Raw genomic sequence first — 20,255 nt, 5'->3', positions numbered from 1 at the left:
GTCGCAGCACCTTGTTCACGAAACGTCTTCCCCGGACTCGAGTTTTCCCGTCTGGTGCTGTTTGACATAGCTCACCATGGACCACACCCAGCCAGCGTAGGTGACATGTAGAGCTCACGCCAAACTACCCTTGACGCAATACTTTCCCCACCACAACTTACTGCGAAGCTCGGGGCTTTTGGGTGGGGGAGGGGGAGGGGGGGGCTTTGAGACACTCCGAGCTCGTATCATGACATGATACTTTTGGTGACTGCCCTTTGTAGCGCGCGCATTTTACTGACAGAGCCATCTTCTTGAACAGCAAAACCATGGAGCTGAAGGAGAACACCTCCATCGTGGTGCTTGGCGCGTCCGGCGACTTGGCCAAGAAGAAGACTGTAAGACTGCAATAACGCCTTCTGGTTTCTGCTCTGGCATCTGCGCTAACCAAGTCTTCTCTCGCAAATTACCAGTACCCCGCGCTTTTTGGACTGGTGAGCTAGAAGAGCCCTTGATGACGGCCGAGGCGGATGGATCAATTTCTCCAAGCGAGTATGCTCTCCCATCCTAATTGCCTCGTCTTCGCAGTTCCGAAATCAATTTCTGCCCAAGGATGTCAAGATTGTTGGGTATGCTCGAACCAAGATGGATCATGAGGAATACCTCAAACGCATCAAGTCCTACATCAAGACTCCCACCAAAGAAATTGAACAACAGCTTGAGTACTTCTTGGCGCTTTGCACATACGTCTCCGGTCAGTACGACAAGGATGAGTCATTCCAAAACCTCAATAAGCACTTGGGCGAGCTGGAGAAGGGTCGTCCCGAGACCAACCGACTGTTTTACATGGCTCTGCCTCCGAGCGTTTTCACTATAGTATCCCAGCACCTGAAAAGATGCTGCTACCCGAAAAAGGGCATCGCCAGAGTCATTGTAAGTCCCATCGTCACCTCTTTCTTCCCTGGCATAGCCGGGAATACCTGTCGCAAACGATGGAAATTGTCGAAAGTAACCAACGCTTCATTCAGGTCGAGAAACCATTCGGCAACGATTTAGCGAGTTTTCGTGAACTGCAAAAGTCACTCGAACCCGATTGGGACGAATCGGAACTCTTCCGCATCGATCATTATCTTGGAAAAGAGATGGTCAAGAATATCCTCATTTTGAGGTTCGGTAATTCTTTTCTCGGCGCAACCTGGAACCGCAACCACATCGACAATGTCCAGATTACGTTCAAGGAGCCATTTGGCACGGAAGGACGTGGTGGCTACTTTGACGAATTCGGTATCATCCGTGATGTGATGCAGAATCACTTGCTGCAGGTATTGACTCTCCTGGCCATGGAGCGGCCCATCTCTTTCGACTCCGAAGACGTCCGTGACGAGAAAGTGCGCGTACTGCGTGCTATCCCCCCCATCGAACCCAAGAACGTCATCATTGGCCAGTATGGAAGGTCGCTCGATGGCAGCAAGCCGGCGTACAAGGAGGACGACACAGTTCCCAAGGATTCAAGGTGCCCTACTTTTTGCGCTCTCGTTGCATACATCAAGAACGAGCGATGGGATGGAGTTCCCTTCATCATGAAGGCTGGCAAAGCCCTTAATGAGCAAAAAACCGAGATTCGGATTCAGTTCAAGGACGTCACCTCCGGCATCTTCAAGGATATTCCTCGAAATGAGCTTGTCATGCGCATCCAGCCCAACGAGAGTGTCTACATCAAGATGAATTCAAAGCTTCCCGGTTTGAGCATGCAGACGGTGGTAACTGAGCTAGATCTTACTTACCGACGACGATTCTCGGATTTGAAAATTCCCGAGGCATACGAGTCCCTAATACTAGATTGCCTCAAGGGAGATCACTCCAACTTTGTTCGCGATGATGAGCTCGATGCTAGCTGGCGCATCTTCACCCCTCTGCTTCATTACTTGGACGACAATAAGTCAATCATTCCCATGGAGTACCCCTATGGTGAGACGCACTTGATTCTGCTTTTTCCTCTTGTACAACGTAAAGCTGATGCTTTGACATTCAGGCTCCCGCGGCCCCGCTGTACTTGATGACTTCACGGCTTCCTATGGGTACAAATTCAGTGATGCTGCTGGCTATCAATGGCCCACGACGGCGGTTTCGCCCCCGAATAGGTTGTAAGTGTCGCTGCGAGCGATGTACATGTTTGTATTATTTTTCAAAGCCTCACCTCCCAACGACAAACTAATACGAAGTTAGTTGACCTTGGAATCTCATTACAAAAAAAAAAAAAAAAAGTAATAATACCGAGTGTTTCATATGGAAGATGTAGGGACCCTCGGGCATGAAAAGCTATTCATTCGTTCGGTTGAGATAGAGTGGGAAAGCAAAAATCAAGCAGTGTCTAGTACCTTGATGGCTTGGACCGAATGAGCACAGATAGCTTTAAATGAAAGCATTTCTTGCCATACTTGCCTGGTCGGATAAGCAAAGTGAACCTGATCCGCCTCAACTTGTTGGCAATGTGGTGCAACATTGCTGTATCAAGACATTGGAATGTATGAGTGGTCCTCTCAATAGATGCGAGACAGCCATGTCATATATATATATATGTACATCTGTGTAAATGTATGTAATGGTGCCCTTATGGAAGTTCTACTACAAGAGTACATTAGGTTCGTCTCACAATATATATAATAACGGCCTAGGTAACCGATCAACAGTTGCGCGAGTCAGATAGAAAAATCATGGGTTTTTGGTCCTTCCTTGGCCTGTTCTGTCTAGCAGATGTCGTCGTGGTGTTTGCGAGTTTTTACTGTTGGAGTTCTGGACTTCCTACCCGGTAGATCTGCTATGAGCGGCTCGGCTGAGTTGTTCCGCGCATGTTGATTATGTAATGCTAAAGCGAACCTCGCTGGCCCGTGCTCCCCACTGCCCGGCCTCACATGACCGAGCCTGTCCAGGGCAGCGTTTGAATGATGGAACAAGGCTGATCGCCAAATACTGAACATATCAATATCTCCAAAATTGCTCTGCATCATTATATCGCGCAGTCGCGACCCGGGAAAAAAGCCTAGAGTCATTCACGATTGTTTCGTTTCCGAAATACATCCGATCCTCCTACCTAGATCCGCCTTTATTCTCCCACCACCTCCACCATCTCTTTGTCACGTTTCGACTTCCTCGAGCCTACAACCCAGACCCGAAGCCGGCTCCTCGGCGCAGATCATACTCACTGTGCGCGGGGAGAATTTATACTGACGGATTAGGTTATTGTGACGAAATACCAGCTGCAAACAATTTGGGAGGGGGCGTTGCCGCGCTCCTTGAGCTTTTGCCGGACATTGCCGACAAAGGCCGCAGATGATGGGTCCCCTGCGCTGAAAGCTAAGATATCCAACCCAAGGCTGGTTCCATCCCATAGACTCGGCTATTTCAAATTCGATCAAAAACATCTGCTACGCTCAAAAACGGGAATACGGGTCGACATTGTGTGATACCTTTAAAGGCGGGCCGCTGGTCGTGGCCAGATGCCCGGGGTCGTCAGTATGGAGTCGAGCGGCCAGAATGGTACGCGCACCGATCACGATAGGGACGCGACGACGAATGGCGCCAGTGGAGCGAATAACGCAATCAGCCAGCATGCAGGGCCTTCCTCCAAGGATAAAGCTGCTACCACCAATAATGCTTTGAACGCCCCCAATGGCACACGTGAATCGCGACAAGACGAAACCAGCCTTGGCGAAAGGCCGGAAGCAGAAAGAAATCGAATGAATGACCTTCCCGACGAAATTATTCATATAACTCAGGGCTTTGTCCCCTTGTCACTGCTGCTCACACGTCTCGCCCAGACAACACACAATGCCGTCCAAGACAAAGTTGCGGAATTGGCTAAGATGCCACTGCCAGCGACGTTCGCGAACGGAAATGCCCCTTACTCTTCCAGTAATTCAGAGGACAGCTCCGTGGAAAATTTGAGGAAGAAGGGGAGTCTCAGTCATTTTGCTCAAGAATGGCATGGCAAATGGTTGAAAGCGCTCGTCATTACAGAATGGAGCAGGAAAGCTCATCTGGTCAGCAAGTTGATCGATCTCAAGTTCCATATTGACCAGCAAAGAATGCTTTACGATGCTGCGCTTGACAATATTGTCAATGTCAAGCGGGATTTGACGTTCGCCCGGATGCCTAGTCCCGATCTGAAAACTGCTTTGCAGATTCTATCCTCTGGAACTGCTCCATGGATGCCCGATGTTAGTCTGTCCCTATGGAGGCTCAGGAGTAGCCAGCAGCTGATTTTTTTTTTTTTTCGAATATAGTTACAGTACATCGAACCACCAGCCTTATCAGCTGAAGATCAGTCGAAGTGGATCAACGACTTGAATACTCTTTTATCACTACGTCTTAATCTCGACGACTTTGACAAAATTCCACCGCAATTTCGCAATTATGAGATCAGTTCCGGGCGAGTCACTTTCAGAGTCGACGGCGAATTCGAGGTCGATCTTACCATTGCAGACGAGGATTTCAAGAAACAGTTTTGGTTTATTGATTTTCGATATGCCTTTGCACCTGCCGCGTCAAGGCTTCCCGAGTCCTTACGGGCCTATCTCGAGGGTTGTGTCAATGATGTGCTAGGCAGAGAGGGTTTGGAAGGCTGCTATAAATATCTCCACGAGTTCGTGCTCACGTCAAAGATCAACGAGCTGAGACGCCAGGCATTGCAACTAAGCAGAAGCTCATGGACGGGTACTTTGAACGTGGAACCTTTGAACCGAGCCTTGGCGATTCAATACTGGACGTCTCGGTCTGCGACAACAGTATCCAAGAGTTGGATTTTGGTTGCGGTCAACGGCAATCGGAAGGCAAACGGCAAACAAAATGCCAATTCGTCGAGCCAGCTTGTTGTGAAGTGGTACCGGGATGGCAGGGAAGTCGAGGACGTTGACATTGAGCTGGATCTGGCTCAACTTTCAGCCGAGTCACTACTGACAAACGTCATTCGCCTACATGTGGGATATATTCTGGGGAGCATCCACGAAAGGCTGTCAGCAGCAGCACGATTTAAAAATCGAGAAGCGGGCATGGTTCTTCGATTGTCAAAGACGCATCCTGCACACTCCATACTGACCGTACAGGTCGGATGCAGCGACAAGATTTCAATGTTGCTGGAGCCAATGACTGGAGTATTCGCAGTGAAGCCACAGTCAAAGTTTACCATACAACCCGAACATCAGCTCAATAATGGAAGGAATGCTCCGGAAGATGGGGTCAACTGTTTGGAGCATATTCGGTGTGCCATGATGGAGGATGAACTGCATCGCCGAAGCACAACCATGGGGGGGTGGGAAGTCTGCAAGCCAGCCATGACGACCGAAGAACTCAAATCAGTAACCAAGATTCGAGAATGGACACGTGCTATATGGCTCCGGAAGGCAGGGTGGGGTTCCAGCTGGCTCGTGGTCGTGGTTTTGAGCTTGAGCGGTGATGAGTGGTGGCTGCTTGAATCGTGAGTAACCAAGCCCTCGATGCCACATCTCGACTGTGAATAGTGAAAGGGAAACGGAAGGTCAACGAAACGCTGACAATTTCATTAGAAACGGAGGCGAGACGATGAGTTCACCAAGGTTCCGAGCCAAACTGCCGCTCGACAATGGCTATCCCGAGTTATCAGACACGTTTTGGAACGATCTAGGTTACTTGACAACGGGACTGATTACCCAATCGGTTGACTTGAGGGAGCTGCATCGGCATAGGATTAAGAGCAGGTCAAGCGGCAAAAATGTCCCGTCATCCACACGACGCGTACGGCTTCCCTCGATTGAGGTGGCGCTATCTGCCTTATTCCCAGCCATGGTTTTCGATAAGGACGAAGCCGCGCCAGACTTATCATTATGCTCCGTTAATGACGAGGACGAGGACGGCGACATGGAGCTTTTGTCGCTCATGGAGCGAGCTTCGGGCGCCACGTTGGCGCCGAAAAAGGCCTGGGCGGACAACATTGTCAGCATCTGCTTCAACAGCGTCAAGGCTCTGTCCAAGACTGGAAGCACTGGTGAGGACGGTTCGCAGGAAAACAGCGAGCTCATGTGTGACTCGGTGGCTACCATCAAGGTCAGGAAGCCGGCCAAGTTTGCTTCGCTCACGGGACTGGCGGACCGAGACGTCACCTACGATGCTCAGCTTGGCCAATTCTCGATGCGCATACAGCGTGCTGTGGGAAAACCGGTGCTCGACACGCTCAAGTCACGAATCAAGGCGATTGACCGATTTGTCAATTTCCTGGAGGCAATGGAATGCGCGCGGAGCACGATTACGACGGAATCCGTGACTCTGCGACAGATTACATTTTATTACAGCGAGAAGAAGGCGGCCGGTGATGCCGAGGGACAGACGCAAGACCAAAGCAAGCGCTGGCGCGTGGTTCTGGATCTTTCCAAGGATGACATTGACGTTGAAATCGAGAAGGGTAATTCCCATCTCCGACTGGTCGACCTCATGCGGCAGCTGGTCAATAGTGATGGCGGCATCGGTGCCTTGATGTCGTGGTTGCCCTCGTCGCTCGCCGCCCTCGAGGCCATTGACAAGATGGAAACGCGGTGGGAGCCTCTCCTCGCCGCCGGGCGGGGTGGATTCGAATTCTCCATGAAGACGATTGCCTGGATGACCATTACGTACTCGATCAACCCGGCGGGCAGCAGCAGCAGCAGCAAGGGAACGGCCGAGGTGGTCACGCTGGAGGTGCAGATGAAGCGGCGCCGCAACGAGGCGTGGTGGCACGTGTGGCGATCCGACGCCGACGCCGACGACGCAGCATCCCAAGCCCTGAAGCTGGCTTGGAACGGCAAAGGCGAAGGCTGGCTCGGCCTGGCAACCAGCGCGGCAGGTCGTCCTCAGCGCGGCGTCGTGGCGATGCTTCTAGCCGTCGACGAGGCCATTCGAAAGTGCGTAACAGACGACGGCAAGGGAGACGTTGCGCTGGAGCAGGCTACGCGACGATGAATCTCACCCGCAAGCAGCTATTGCACAGCGTTTTCTTCTTCCGACATCAAACTACACGTCGGTAAACTATAAATTGAAAAAAAAGGAAAAAAAAAAGAGATTCCGAAAGACCAATGATAAAATCAGCGAAGCCGTTGTCGTATGCATTAACCGCCTCTACCAAAATCAGCCCAGATCAGACACTTTCTTCTCTCTCTATTTCTTCTCTGCCCTTTGATCTTGTTTTATCCCACCCACCACTCGTGATTGTTGTTTTTCTTGTACCTAATGATACCTCGATACAATATCAGGCAGGGCAGGAGTTGAAGAAGAAATACCATCAGCATCGAGGAGTACCAATGCACCTTGTTTTATGCGGTTTTGCTTTTTGTTTCTACTACTTTCTTTCTTTTCAATCTTCTCTTTGCAAGGCAGGGGAAAGCGCTCTCTTTTGCTCCTGCACGGGCTCTGGGTTAGGAGGCAGCCGGGGAGGAGCACTGTTTGTTGTAACGGACGTAGAAATGACATGTTTGAGCTCAAGAGGCGCAGCGGGCATTGGTGACGACAGACGATATTGACGGTTGTTGATTGGGGCGCGGCTGCATTCCTGGCTAAATCCAGCTGTACTCCGTAGTGAGGTTTCCTTGCTCGGGAGCGTAACATGCATGTACTCTCTCTCTCATCTATTCTCTGTTTTTGTACAGGCCACTTCATTCCGCTTGCTACAGATGAGATCCCCTTCCCCCCCTTTAATCCCCCCACCGCCGGGATCGGGCCATGATGCTGCTCCGAAAGCTAGACTTTCCTCACGGTAATCTTGGAGACGGGTACGCTGACAAACGGCTCCGGAAACTCCAGATGCTCCAGCCCAGTGGTGTGCCAGCCGTGGACATGGCTCACGGTCTGCTTGGCTACGTCGTATCCTGCGCGGATGGCGCCCAAGACGCCAATCCTGGAGTAGGACCCTCCGGCGACAGCCAGCCGTCCGGAAAAGGAGTCCCTCAGCTCCTGGTCCGCCTGCATCATGCGGGCGTTGTGCCCGACGTAGTGCTGGGGGATGCATCCCTCGGCGAGGCGCGACAGCGCGAAGCACGGCGTGTCGGCGGGGATGCCCAGGTGGCGCTCCAGGAGGGATTTCGCCTGCTCCACGGCCTCGGGCTCCGAGGGCGGCGGCGTCCCCGAGTCGTAGTAATGGCCGCCCATGAGGACGAAGAGCTTCGTGCCGGGCGGCTCGTCGGGGGACGCGGCGGCGCCGACGTCCGAGTCGTAAAAGACGCCGAGGGCTCGCTCGGGGTTGCGCTGCTGGCTGACGGAGCGGGGGATGAGGTAGCCGAACCCGGGGGGTTTCAGATTCTCCCTGGGATACCACAGGTTGACGGTCATGATGGAGACGGAATGCGTGGCGGCGAGGCTGGGGAGTTTGCCGGCCGTGATGCGGGCGAGTTGCTGGCTGGACGTGGTGGAGATGACACGGTCAAACGTTTGCGTTTGCGTGTCTTGTCGGTCGTGTTGTTTCGGGGGTTGCTCTGGTTGCTGCCAACCTCTTCCGGTTGTGATCTGGATAATTTGAGAGAGAGAAAGGAAGAAAAAAAGGGTTAACAGCTGCTGGATTGCATAAAAAAAAAAAAAAAAAAAAGAGAGCGCGTTTTGTCACATGGCAACGCACGACGGGTGGGAAAAAAAGAAACTCACCTTGACCTTGTCCAGCTCCTCGTCGTAGCTCATGTCCGTCACCGGGCTGCCCCTCTTGATCTCTACATTGGCCGTCTTGCTCAGCACATGCTCCAGCGCCTTGGGCAGACTGTCCATGCCCTGCTTTCCAAAGTGCAGCAGGGTCCCGCTCGCCTTGAGCGCCAGGCTCCGGATCTGGGCGTCCCGGGACAGCTCGCTCATGAGCACCTGCTCTCGCTTGGCCATGTGCCGCAGCGCGGGCCCCGTGCTGGGCAGGTAGTAGGCCCAGTAGAAGCGCTCGAGGACGCTGCGAGCGCTCAGCTTGTCCACGTCCCCGCCGTAGATGCCGTGGACCATGGCGGAAGCGAGGTTGTCGGCGAGCCGACGGCTGCCGCTGATTTGGTGCAGCCACTCCGATATCGACATGTCCTTGACGGGGACGCCGCCGCGGCGCGCGCTGCTGCGGCGGCGGAAGAGGTAGCCCAGCCCAGCCCAGATGGATTGGAGAAAGAGCGGCTCGCGGACAAACTCGGCGGCGCTGGAGGCGGGGGGCAGGGTGACCAGATGGTCGGGATAGTAGATGCGGCGCGGCTGGTCGGGTGGTGTGACGACCTGGAGGCCGAGATCGAGGGCCTGTTTGGTTTGGTTTGTCAGTCCTGCCCCTTTTAACCCTCCCTCCCTTTTGAACCGAAAGCGCGGCCAGCGTGCTTCGCCCTGTTTCCGTGTCCGGGTCCCGTCGCGGACTGGCGATGATGGGGGGGGGGGGGGGGGGGCCGCAGCTACTCACCAAGTCGTACAGGACGAGGTCGTCAAACCTCGAAGTGCTCGAATGCAAGGACGACATGGTCCTGGGACCCCGTTCAAAGCTCACGGTGCCCTTGACCCCATGCACGTCGACGGGCACGCGGTCGGTTTGGATCCACCCCCCGAGCCGGTCGCTCGCCTCGTAGAGCGTGATGTTGGCCGTCGAGGGCAGCTGCTTGGCGAGGTAGTAGGCCGTCGTGAGGCCGGTCAACCCGCCTCCCACGACCGCGATGCGTCCGTTGTCCTTGAGGGCCGTCTGGGCCGCGTGCGTCGCGTACGTGCGACCAGGGATCGTCGACGCAGCGGCATGGCACGACTCGCATCGGGGTTGGCGTAGGCGTTGGCGTTGTCGTTGGCGTCCTCGACCACCGGCACCGGCACCGGCACCAGCACCGGCACAGGCACCGGCACTGGCCTCGGATGTCGTGGAATGGTTGACGACGGCTCGGAGATGCGGCGACCAGAGTCTTGGACGCCGACACTGGGCGGCAGCTTGGGCTGTGGCCCTGCTCCGCACAGCGATTGCGAGGGAGAGGAGCATCATGGCAGCGTCGTCTGGCCGTGGCCGACCCGTGGCGAGGCGAGCGAACAGCTGGTTGCATGTGGGCATGTCGCGAGGTTCCCATCCCCCCCCCCCCCCCCCCCCCCAGGCCTGCCAGCGCCAGCGGTTTGGCGGATGTGGGTCGTCGGTCCGTCCGTCGTTGGCAAAAGCCGAAATCCTTGCCGTCCACGGATGCATGCACCACCATCCATCCTCATCCATGCATGATGATGCACCATCCATCCAACCAACCAACCAACCAACCAACCCAAGGCTCGACGACGACGACGACGACGACGCAGCAGCGGCAGCTCGCACGTGCAGCAAAAACAAGTCCGTCATTAGATCGGCTGCAGATCATCTAATGTATGCATGCCATGGGCGGCGGATGCCATCTCCATCTGGATTCACAGGCCAAGCACACGATCCCCCTTGCCGGGGCTTCCTCGTCAACACCATCATCAACACACGGGCACGCATACGCGTCATTGACTGCTGGGACTGCTTGGTCGACGCACGCAATACAAAGAGAATCCTGCATTCATGTCTGCCTCCTCCTGCCTCCCAACTGCCACTGCTAAAACCAGAAACGCCTTCCATGTCCCGTTCTTCGTGACAGGAAAATACCTCCATCAAGTAAAAAAAAGTGTACACGACCACCTCGCGTCAAGACTCGAGTCTGACCTCGAGGCCCTTGCCTCCCCCCCCAAGCCCCACACACATCTTGGTTGGATAAGACGAATGGCTTCCATTCGTTCCCAGGAAATCCGGCATGGCCAACGACGGACGGCACACATCATGGTCTTGGAGGGAAAAAAAAAAAAAAAAAAAAAAAAAAAAAAAAAAAAAAAAAAAAAAAAGGACGAGACGCGGCACCCTCTATTCTATGTCACATTCTCCTTGTGCCCTTGTTTCTTTTCATACAACTGCTTAGGGATGGATTATGCATTAAAATCATTCAATAATTCCGGCATCATGTGCAGCTTGATGCGTCGTCATGTCGTCTGCGTCAGGTTTGATGAGCTCTTCTTGCCCATTTTCGTCCACAAATCTCCTCTCGCTCACATGTTGCTTGGTCGAGTCCGAGGTCCAAACCTTATCCTTGAATCCTCCTTGTTGACCCTCTTCATGGGCAAAAGCGCAGCTGGGGTTTAGGCAAGGGCTAAACTTGCATTTGGTCGTCACGTGCGTAAACTTGCAGTTGGACGTCGTGCAGCTGGCACCGTTTCGACACAGCGGCATTGAAGGGTGCTTGAATGGGCATCGCGGGTTTTGGCAGTTGGGGAAGAACTTGCATTCCTGCTCGCTCTGGTGGGCAAGCTTGGTTGCGGGAGACGGATGGCGGCCGACGCATTTCCTGTTCTTGCACGCCACCCCAAAGTTGCAGACATCGCTCACGTCCACCGTCGCCCCCGTGGGAGCCGCCGGCGACTGGTGCGCGAATTTGCAGTCCTTGTTGGTGCAGTGCAGGTTGTATTTGCAGACAGTCTCCTCGGGGTTCGCGGGTTCGCGGGTTTCGCCAGACATTTCCACATCCTCGCCGCCCCCGCCCGTGTGCTCCATCTCGGAGCCGTCGTCGGCATTGGCTTCTTGGTGGTGATTGTTGTTGTTGTTGTTGTTGTTGTTGTTGTTGTTGTCCCTCCTCTTGTTGGGGTCTTGGATTCGCTCAAACAACGACTTGCCCCGGCGCTGCTGGTTCGGAAAGTTGCTGTTGACGCCGTTCATCAGATGCTGAGACAGTTGGTACATCATTTGGTTCTGCTGCTCGAGCATAGCCATGAGTTCCATCTGGCTCGGTTGCCCGTTCATCATCCAGTTGCCTCCTTGAGGGCCAGCAGTCAGGCCGGCTTGGAGCGTCGCTGCGCGGTTGTTTCGCTGCATGCGCCCCTGCCCCCCCCCTCTAGGCCCGCTGGGCGGGTTGCGGCCGTTTGCATTGATTCTCTCGTTGCCACTGCCTCGGACGCGATGGAGGGTGCTGTCAAGCGATCTGTCCATGGCTTTTGACATGTGACCGAGCATTCGCTTCTCACGTCCGCCTCTAGGGTTCCCGTTGCGCATCGACTTGGGGCCAGTCGGCCTGTGCAAGTTAAACCTTCACGTTAGACAAGATTCATCTTGGATCAAAGAGTACAGGGGTGGCCAAGGTATGCGTACGCGTTCAACCCTGATGTGTCGTGGGCATTCATATCCGTGTCCATTTCCCTCCCTTGCGTGGGATCCTGTGAGGAGCTTTGCGTGGCATCTTGGCCGGCGGCCTGGCCACCGTTAAGCTGGTGGTTCAAAGCATCAATCTGCTCAAAGAGCCATCGGGAGAAGTCGTGTACGCTGGGGTCGTCGGCGGGCAGGCCCAGCAGGTCGCCAGAGAGCTCTGCAGATATTTGATCTTGAGTTTTTCCGTTTGCCAACATGAGGATGATGTATTCGGCAAGCCCTGCGTCATCGGCGCCGGATCCCCATCCCACTTCAAGTAGCTTCGGCTGAATCGCTACGCTTAGCGCATTCGCCAGAGGCGTATCCAAAGCGATTTCGACGGGCATTGCGACGGTGAGAGGACGTGAACTGATTGCGCAAAGGGCGGGCGTATGGGGATGTGTAGAATGGAGGCTGGAGTTTTGTTGCAGAACGCCAGTTGGCGTCGTCAACGCGGAGGAAATAAGTCTCTCCTCTCCACACGTCGAGGTGGGAGCCTTGCCGATTAACCAACTGCGCGGTTTAGTCAAGAGACCTTGGTCGGTTGTTCGCTCGGCGGGAAAGATGGGGCTCGACAAGAGGTTTTCCCAAAGTCACGAGAGGGCAGCTCGTTCAGCCGACTGATGGAGTTGGCGAGGCGGACGACGAGTTTGAGATGGTGAGATGACTGTGATGATAATTGATAAGACACGTCTGGCTGGGGCTTTGAAGCAAAAAGCTAGGAAGACTGGGGCACGCTGGTGTGTCACGTGGTGGACCGCAGGTTGCAGCCCACAGCTTTCGTACATAGGCTAACCAAAGTCGCTAAGCTAGATTAATAAGCAACAGTAGTCGGAATTGGGAGCGGTTGATGGACTACCGAGATAATACCGCAGCCTGGGCTCTGGAATGAGCGCGTGCCCTTGCACGTGATCCGATTCTCCCAGGTGGAAACTATCAACATGTTCCCACCGCGAAAGTCAATAGCAATGAGTGAATTGTCAAGCGATATGCGCATTATTTTGCGAGAAAGCTCACCAACTTTGGGCTCGCAAATCTTGTCGACCACGGGCGCGCCCGCATTGCTCCCGGCTGCGGCTACGGCTACGGCTACGGTTACGGCTAGGCTGCTACGAAGAACCTTTCCATGCTGGTGCAATCTGTTTCGGATGGTTACTTATCAAGGAGTAGCGGGACGAAAATAATACAGCGCCTGTCTCTGTTGGTGACTCTGACGGATGCAAACCCGTGGCAAGGCCAGATGCCACATATTTCTCCGTACGTGGTGCAGTGTGTAGAAATACATGCATGGTGGTCTGGTCGTGTCAATTCGATCCACCAACCCATACGGAAATAGAGGGCTGCTGTGGAAGTGGCAGATTACACCTACACCGTACCTCCAGATTCAGGAGCCCCGAGCATGGTCCAAGTGCCCTTCCTACAGCCCATTTACATCCCCACAAGTCATCATCACTGCTGGTAGTCCTGAGTCCTGACTGACTCTTGGAGAAAAGCGGCAAGGCAGCACCAAGCTTGTCCCGAAGACTACATGTACACAACCTCCTAAAGGGGCGTGCGATGGCAGGTATTGAGTCGTACTAGGTCGTACTCGGTCGTACAACAGTAGGTCGTACTTAGGCCGTACCGGGTACATGCTGCCAATAGGTTAATTACGAGGTAAGTACCTTGGATGCCTCAGGTACAGTACCCCATACCGAAGGTACTTATTGCGTTGTCAAAACTTGGCCCCTGAGCAGGTACCTCTTTTGGCTTCTGGTCGGAGGAGATGGTTGCATAAAACTTGGTTACCTCGGCTCCAGTCTCCCCTCCTTTATCCCCCCGCGCACCACCTCGGGAGTCGGGACTAAGAGCTGCGCTATTATCAATCTACATGGTATTGGCCCTTTTGCATAAGGCTGCAGTCTGACGGCCAACCCCCTGCCCGCCGATCAAACGAAAAACCCTTTTGTTTCCTAAAAGGACTCGGGGCCTCTGTACTGAAACCAGCCGTCTGTCCGCTCGACTCGACTCGATACTGTCTGGTAGCTCATTCCTAGTATTCCTTGGCACAAGGGGATGTTCCAAGAGGCGGGGCATTGAGCAGCTCTGGACCAATCCTGTAAGGCATTCGGCCAAGGTACTGCCCCGGTACCCGCTACACGTGCGGCCAGACGGGGGTACCCATCGTCTTATTTATCCGTGCCCGACCAGCCCGTCGCCAACCACCCTGGCGTTAGCATCTGCCATCAGCCAAGATGGGGGGACCACGTTCAATGGACTTCACATGATACATATGGCTGGGCGCAACAGAGGGAAAGGGCGCCCGGAGCCAGCGATCAGACCCAGCTAGCCAGGCCCGCCTCAGCTGAGAGAGGTAAGAAGTCAAGTGCCTCCATGTCTTCGAACCACCAACGCTTCGCTTCGTAACTGGCAATCTGAACCCCCGTGTTCAGCCCCTCGAGCCTAAACCGTTTTCTTTGCTATCGCTCATTGTCGCCGTAAGCCTGGATTTGGATTGCCTCTGTCTACCCCCGGGCAGCCAAATACACCCACTTGGCGGTTCTCCTCCATGATTATCTGGCTATCCCCTGTTTTGGGGAACGAGCACGAAGCGACTCAGCATACAACCTGAATGGCGTCGCCGGCTTGCTGGATTCATTCCATGGTTGCATCGTCGTCCGCCACTCCTCCTTCTTGGACACCTCCCACATGCCCCAGCTCCTTGTCCAGTGTCGGAAACCCCTTGACCAAAGAGCAGCCACGATTTGTCAAACATGGGCGCCGTCGAAAATGTCATGGAGCAGCTCTCCGCAAGGGCCGTCTTCTGCTTCCTTCTCGCTGCCCTGGTCCTCCGCTACGTTGTGATGCGGATCCACGAGCACCGCCGCATCAAGAGCCTCGGCAGCTATGGCATCGACATGGGCTCATGGGTCCCCTTCGGTATGAGCAACCTCCATCCAACGTGCCCGAGTCGGTAGCGTGTGCGTGGTTCTCGTCCCACTAAACCTGCCACAACATAGGTCTTGACATCATCTACCACGGTCTCCTGGCCTCCAAGTCTGACAGGTCGATGGAACAGTGGCGAGACGGCTTCTTCAGGCGCAACAAGTCCGACACGGTCGAAGCACGCATCGCCAACGAACGAGTCATCTTCACCGTGAACCCGGACAACATCAAGGCCATCCTTGCCACGCAATTCACCGACTATGGAAAGGGTCAGCCCTTCCACGACGAGTGGAAGGAGTTCTTGGGCGAAAGCATATTCGCCACAGACGGGCCCCAGTGGCACAATAGCCGCCAGATGCTGCGGCCCCAATTCACCAAGCATCGAGTGAGCGATTTGGAGTGTTTTGAGTCGCACATGAGCACCTTTTTCAAGGCTATTGCCAACGGGGGTGCTCTGGATGGGGAGCACCAGGCAGTTAACATGACCAAGGTCAACGGCCAAGTCATCGACATTGCCGACTTGTTCTACCGCTATACTCTGGACGTGGCATCCGACTTTCTTCTCGGGGCCGATGTAAAGTCCATGAGGTAAAACGTTGCACCCCTGGTGCTGTAGGACATGCACATTGTTTCGCTTCGTCCACCCCGAGTTTTCTCCCATCTCTCCCGGCATCATCTGACTTTTCTTTTTCTCCCCTGCTTGCCGTAGACGGTAGATGCTAACCCGCAAACCTCGGTTCTAGCACGCCCAAACAAGAATTTGCCGAAGCGTTCAACAATGTCCAGCACTTCCACAATATCTATTCTCGCCTCGGGGCCATGCGCTGGGTGCTTCCCAAGTTCAAATACCGCGCTGACCTTCGCATCATCAACAATTTCGTCGGACGCTTTATTCACCTTGCTCTGCGCATGACCCCCGCCGAACTTGAATCCAAGAGCAAATCCGACAAGGGCTACACCTTCCTCCACGAACTCGCCTGCTTCACTCGCGACCCAAAGATCATTCGGGACCAGGTCGTCTCGGTCCTCCTCGCCGGTCGAGACACCACCGCCGGGACCCTCTCGTGGGCCACCTACGAGCTGGCCCGCCATCCCAACTGTCTGGCCAGGCTGCGCCAAGAGATTTTGGAGGTAGTCGGGCCCAGGAGCCCCCCAACGTACGAGCACCTCAAGAACATGCCCTATCTCAAGGCCGTCATCAACGAAACCCTCCGCCTGTACCCTTCTGTCCCGTTCAATCTTCGCCTTGCCCTCAGGGACTGCACTCTTCCCCGGGGCGGCGGCCCGGACGGCTCCGAGCCCCTGCCCGTTCTCAAAGACACCAAGATTGCCTACTCTGCGTTGGTAATGCAGCGCCTCCCGGAGCTGTACCCTCCTGTTTCAGAGACCTTTGCCGACCCCGCCGTCTTCAGTCCCGAGCGCTGGGCAAAGTGGCACCCCAAGCCTCACCATTACATCCCCTTCAACGCCGGCCCCCGCATCTGCATCGGGCAGCAGTTTGCCCTCGTGGAGATGAGCTACGTCCTGGTCAGGATGTTCCAGCGCTTCAGCCGCCTGGACAGTCACATGTACAAGCTGGATGGCGATGACCCGACCCTCCGAGCGAACGTGGTCCTGTCGCCCGGCAAGGGAGTCCATGTCGCCTTCTGGGAAGCTGACAGGGGGTAATGAAGACGCAAGCTGCCACGTTTCGTGTTTATTCATTCATTCATTCATTCATTCATTTGTTTATTTTGGGCCATGCGTGTCAAATGAAGTATCGAGCCATGATTCTTTTTGCGCCTCTATATTCATCTGCATTTGGGACGAAGAAGAAAAAAAAATCTAATGTAAATGTACATGTTTACCAGGAAACCTCCTGGGCGTTATTCTATTTGTAAAGTGAAGTTTGATATGGTCATTCTTTTCCGTTTTCATGATGGATGCGATTCAGTTTGATAGCAGGGAAATCAAACGCTCCCTCGACCTGCTTGAGTTCAGAACCCGGAAGGAGGAACGCAGGGCACTTTGTCGAGCATCTTCTCCATAAAGGGGGAGGGGGGGGGGGGGGGGAGAAGGAGGGGAAGGAGGAGGAGAAGTCCGTCTTCGTATAGTTAATGCCACATTATGCAAAGTCTAATCAAGATTACTCAATGCCATCGAAAACTTGTCGATCCCCCGCGCGCGCGTGACATGAAACATCCAACGACAACGTATAGGTAGATGCCATATGCTTGGTTTTCATGCTGCCTCGCCTCGGCCACATCCCGTCATTACTCCTTGGCAAAGCTGGCGCGAACAGCCTGGCCGAATCTACGAATGGCCTCGTCCATGCTTTGGGCACTGGCAGCTGCATATGTGGCTCGGAAGAACAGCCCGGGCAGAGGCTTTTGCCTGTCGGCCAGGAACCACGAGCCGCGGGCCACGAGAACGCCGCCATCGATGCAAGAGTCGAAAATCTCTTCCTCGACCTCCTCAATGGCCTTGGTGCTGGCGTGGGGATGCTGGGAATAGTCTACCTTGAGCCACAACTGCGGTTCAAATTGTGCACGTTAGTGAAAGTTGGCTGCGGGGGGCAGCAGCGGGGGGCAGCTGCTGGGGTTTTGGGGGTCGGTTGTGGCCTTACAAACATGCCGGCTGCTGGAGGGGTCCAGGTCACAATGTCTCGAGGTAAATGGTCCTCGCAGGCGGCCAGGAGGATATCTCGCCTCTTTGTGTATTGCATGCGGAGGTTCATCAGCCACTGCAGATAGCCTTGATGACCCCACGTCTCGTCGAGCAGCTTGTACAAAAGGATCTGAGAGAAGCCGCTGGGGCCTTGACTGGCCACTTCGGCATGGTGCTTATACCGCTCAATGATTTGTTCAGAGGCAACAACCCAGCCTAGTCGGGACCCAGGAACAAGCACTTTAGATACCGAGTCCATTCGAAGCACACGGCCGTCGACATCGATGCTAACGAGAGTGGGCACCAAAGACGACAGGAATTCTTCTACGCTCGTAGGAGGAGGAACCCTAGGCTTATCACGGCCAGTGTAAGGCTGCATCTGGAGGAAATAGTAGGGCTCATCCTCAATGATGAACATGTCGTGCCTCTGAGCGACGGCATAAATGGCTTTTCTGCGCTCGAGGCCTTGGGTGGCTCCTGTGGGGTTCTGGCCAGAGGGAACAGTGTAGAGAACGTGAGGCTTTCTGGCTCCTCGAGAATTCTCGTCCCAGTCTGTGAGGAGCTGGTCCATGGCCTCGGGCACCAACCCTTGGTCGTCAATAGGGCAGCCAAACACCTTGATTCCGAGAGGATGAATGGTTTCGAGAGCAGTGGAAAAGCTAAAGTCCTCTGTCAAGACGGAGTCGTTACGATCCTTGTCACAAAACATCCTCAGGGCCTGCTCCAAAGCTCCCGTGCTCCCAATTGTCTGACAGATGCGCCAGTCAGCATAAGGAGGGTTGCATACAATTTCCGTGTGTTCGGTCAAGAAACGCAGCATCTGTGGTGAGCCGGTAGACTGGCCATAGTTGAGTGCAACTGACAGGTCGTAAACGGCATTGTCGTCACGGACGTCATATTTGCCAATGGTGACAGTCTGTCCTTTGTCGAGCGTCTCCTGTTCCGAGAAGTGAGGAGCAGCCGGAACCTTGAAGCCGATTTCAGCAAATGGGAATGTCTCGCTGGAGGGTAGGCCGCCGCCAAGGGAAATAAGACCCGGCTGTTTCAAATGCCTTGCTGCCTGTTTGAGTGTGCAAGGCTTCCTGCTCAAACTTTCCTTGGTCAAATGGCCTAGTGATGGGTGGCATATGTAAGTATTGTCGCGATGGCGAATGAACAAGGGAGCAACGGTTATAACTTACTCTCCCAGCGCTTTGCCTTTGGTTTCCCCGTTTGCTTTTGAAGCATTGTCAGTCTCATTCACGTCTCATGCAACAGCAGCAGTCTACGCTCAAGGCTGCGACTTACGGGCCCTTTGAACATATCGCTGTCCGATGCAGCAGCAACCCCAGCGACGAGCTTCCCAGCCTTGGCTCTTCTAGCGAGAATTGCTTGAATCACAGGGGAGGCGGAATTGGGTTCGCCATTGGCGCCCTTCACTCCATTAGAGGGGGAGAGAGTTTGCGATTGGTCATTGTTCAGTTGGTCAGGGACCGTGGGGGTTGCGTCAACGGATGGCATTGTAGCAGAGAAAGGTGCAGGGTTGTGTGGAAAGCAGAGACGGCGAGCGGTGGTGTGGAGGGTGGTAACGCAACGTTTGTTTCCCTTGAAGCAGCTATGTGTGGCCGGGGCGCTTAGCGTAGCAGTCAATTGAGGTCAACCGAAGCTCTGGGGGATCGACAACGCAGTCAGGCGTACGGAGTATATATCCTGGCAGCGGCAGCAGGTAGGAGGTAGCCAAGTAAGAGAAAGGGAGAGAGAGAGAGAAAGAGAAGAAGCGCACAAGAAAAAGACGAGCGCGGGAATGGATGGAGAAGGTGTGGATGAGCAGTGGCAGGGTCCAAGCCCAGGTCCTTCCTTCCAATGCGGGCTTCAAGCACGACGAGACGAACGGCCGCCACGGCGCGTGGCCTCCGGGGATTCCAGCTGGCCGGCGTCGGCATGCTACCGACCCTAGCCGCAGTTACTTGCTACCCACTGCGCTGTTTGGCTGGCCAATGAGCCAATGAACTACCTTGGGTCGTTACCAAAGCAGGTTCCTCCTGGATCTGGAAGTCTGATGTCCATTTCTCGTGCCTGCCTAACGAGGGGGGGGGGCCCGCCGGTGCCCCGCTGCCTGCCCGCTGCCTGCCGGCTGCCGTGATGGCCTGCCCACCTTTCGCCGTTCCGGAGACAAGGGAGGGGAGTGGTGGCACTAATGTCTTTGGAGCCAGTAGCATGATCGTACCAGACCGCTATGTGGGGCCCAGGATTAGGGTCACATGGCCACAATAAGCATTGTTTACGTAAGGACGACCCTTCCACTTGATGGTTGATGTTGGGGCTTAAGCGATCTCCAACGTCTCCAACTGTATGAGGGTCAACTTATCGCAAAGTAGACAGACCCCTGCGCTTATCTGTACTTGGATGCAATTGCTATGCAACCTATGCTACCCCGATGATAACACAACGATAAGACATCGCGGTTGGACCCAAGTGAGACTCGGGACAAAGGACCATGCGATTCATGAAACTGGATTGACAACACTTCTTCATCATCGCTCTTGGCCAAATGCTCTAGACTTTGTTCTACCTC

At 54.5% G+C, this 20,255-nt stretch overlaps 6 protein-coding genes across 6 annotated transcripts; 3 read left to right on the top strand and 3 right to left on the bottom strand.

Annotated features, from left to right (window-relative positions):
* Positions 1 to 308: 308 nt before the first annotated feature.
* UV8b_02656 (uncharacterized protein) lies at positions 309 to 2,209 on the top strand (the record flags this gene model as incomplete). Its single annotated transcript, XM_043140154.1, has 6 exons — positions 309 to 377; positions 453 to 473; positions 568 to 912; positions 1,008 to 1,947; positions 2,012 to 2,123; positions 2,206 to 2,209. 6 exons carry the CDS (start codon positions 309 to 311, stop codon positions 2,207 to 2,209), a joined length of 1,491 nt encoding a protein of 496 aa, XP_042996088.1.
* Positions 2,210 to 3,494: 1,285 nt separating this feature from the next.
* Positions 3,495 to 6,945, top strand: UV8b_02655 (uncharacterized protein; the record flags this gene model as incomplete). Its single annotated transcript, XM_043140153.1, has 3 exons — positions 3,495 to 4,196; positions 4,263 to 5,452; positions 5,541 to 6,945. The coding sequence occupies 3 exons, from the start codon at positions 3,495 to 3,497 to the stop codon at positions 6,943 to 6,945; spliced, it is 3,297 nt and encodes a 1,098-aa protein (XP_042996087.1).
* Positions 6,946 to 7,719: 774 nt separating this feature from the next.
* Positions 7,720 to 9,943, bottom strand: UV8b_02654 (uncharacterized protein; the record flags this gene model as incomplete). Its single annotated transcript, XM_043140152.1, has 3 exons — positions 7,720 to 8,481; positions 8,617 to 9,228; positions 9,383 to 9,943. 3 exons carry the CDS (start codon positions 9,941 to 9,943, stop codon positions 7,720 to 7,722), a joined length of 1,935 nt encoding a protein of 644 aa, XP_042996086.1.
* Positions 9,944 to 10,894: 951 nt separating this feature from the next.
* Positions 10,895 to 12,477, bottom strand: UV8b_02653 (uncharacterized protein; the record flags this gene model as incomplete). The annotated part of the gene is made up of 2 exons (XM_043140151.1): positions 10,895 to 12,017; positions 12,095 to 12,477. 2 exons carry the CDS (start codon positions 12,475 to 12,477, stop codon positions 10,895 to 10,897), a joined length of 1,506 nt encoding a protein of 501 aa, XP_042996085.1.
* Positions 12,478 to 14,883: 2,406 nt separating this feature from the next.
* UV8b_02652 (uncharacterized protein) lies at positions 14,884 to 16,723 on the top strand (the record flags this gene model as incomplete). The annotated part of the gene is made up of 3 exons (XM_043140150.1): positions 14,884 to 15,049; positions 15,130 to 15,643; positions 15,799 to 16,723. The coding sequence occupies 3 exons, from the start codon at positions 14,884 to 14,886 to the stop codon at positions 16,721 to 16,723; spliced, it is 1,605 nt and encodes a 534-aa protein (XP_042996084.1).
* A 584-nt stretch (positions 16,724 to 17,307) lies between these two features.
* On the bottom strand, positions 17,308 to 19,201 carry UV8b_02651 (uncharacterized protein; the record flags this gene model as incomplete). Its single annotated transcript, XM_043140149.1, has 4 exons — positions 17,308 to 17,565; positions 17,661 to 18,811; positions 18,883 to 18,916; positions 18,989 to 19,201. 4 exons carry the CDS (start codon positions 19,199 to 19,201, stop codon positions 17,308 to 17,310), a joined length of 1,656 nt encoding a protein of 551 aa, XP_042996083.1.
* Between the last annotated feature and the right edge of the window lie 1,054 nt (positions 19,202 to 20,255).

This window comes from Ustilaginoidea virens, chromosome 2, assembly GCF_000687475.1.
Source record: "Ustilaginoidea virens chromosome 2, complete sequence".
In the NCBI taxonomy this organism is placed as follows: domain Eukaryota; kingdom Fungi; phylum Ascomycota; class Sordariomycetes; order Hypocreales; family Clavicipitaceae; genus Ustilaginoidea; species Ustilaginoidea virens.
This window is presented reverse-complemented; position numbering and strand designations above follow the sequence as displayed.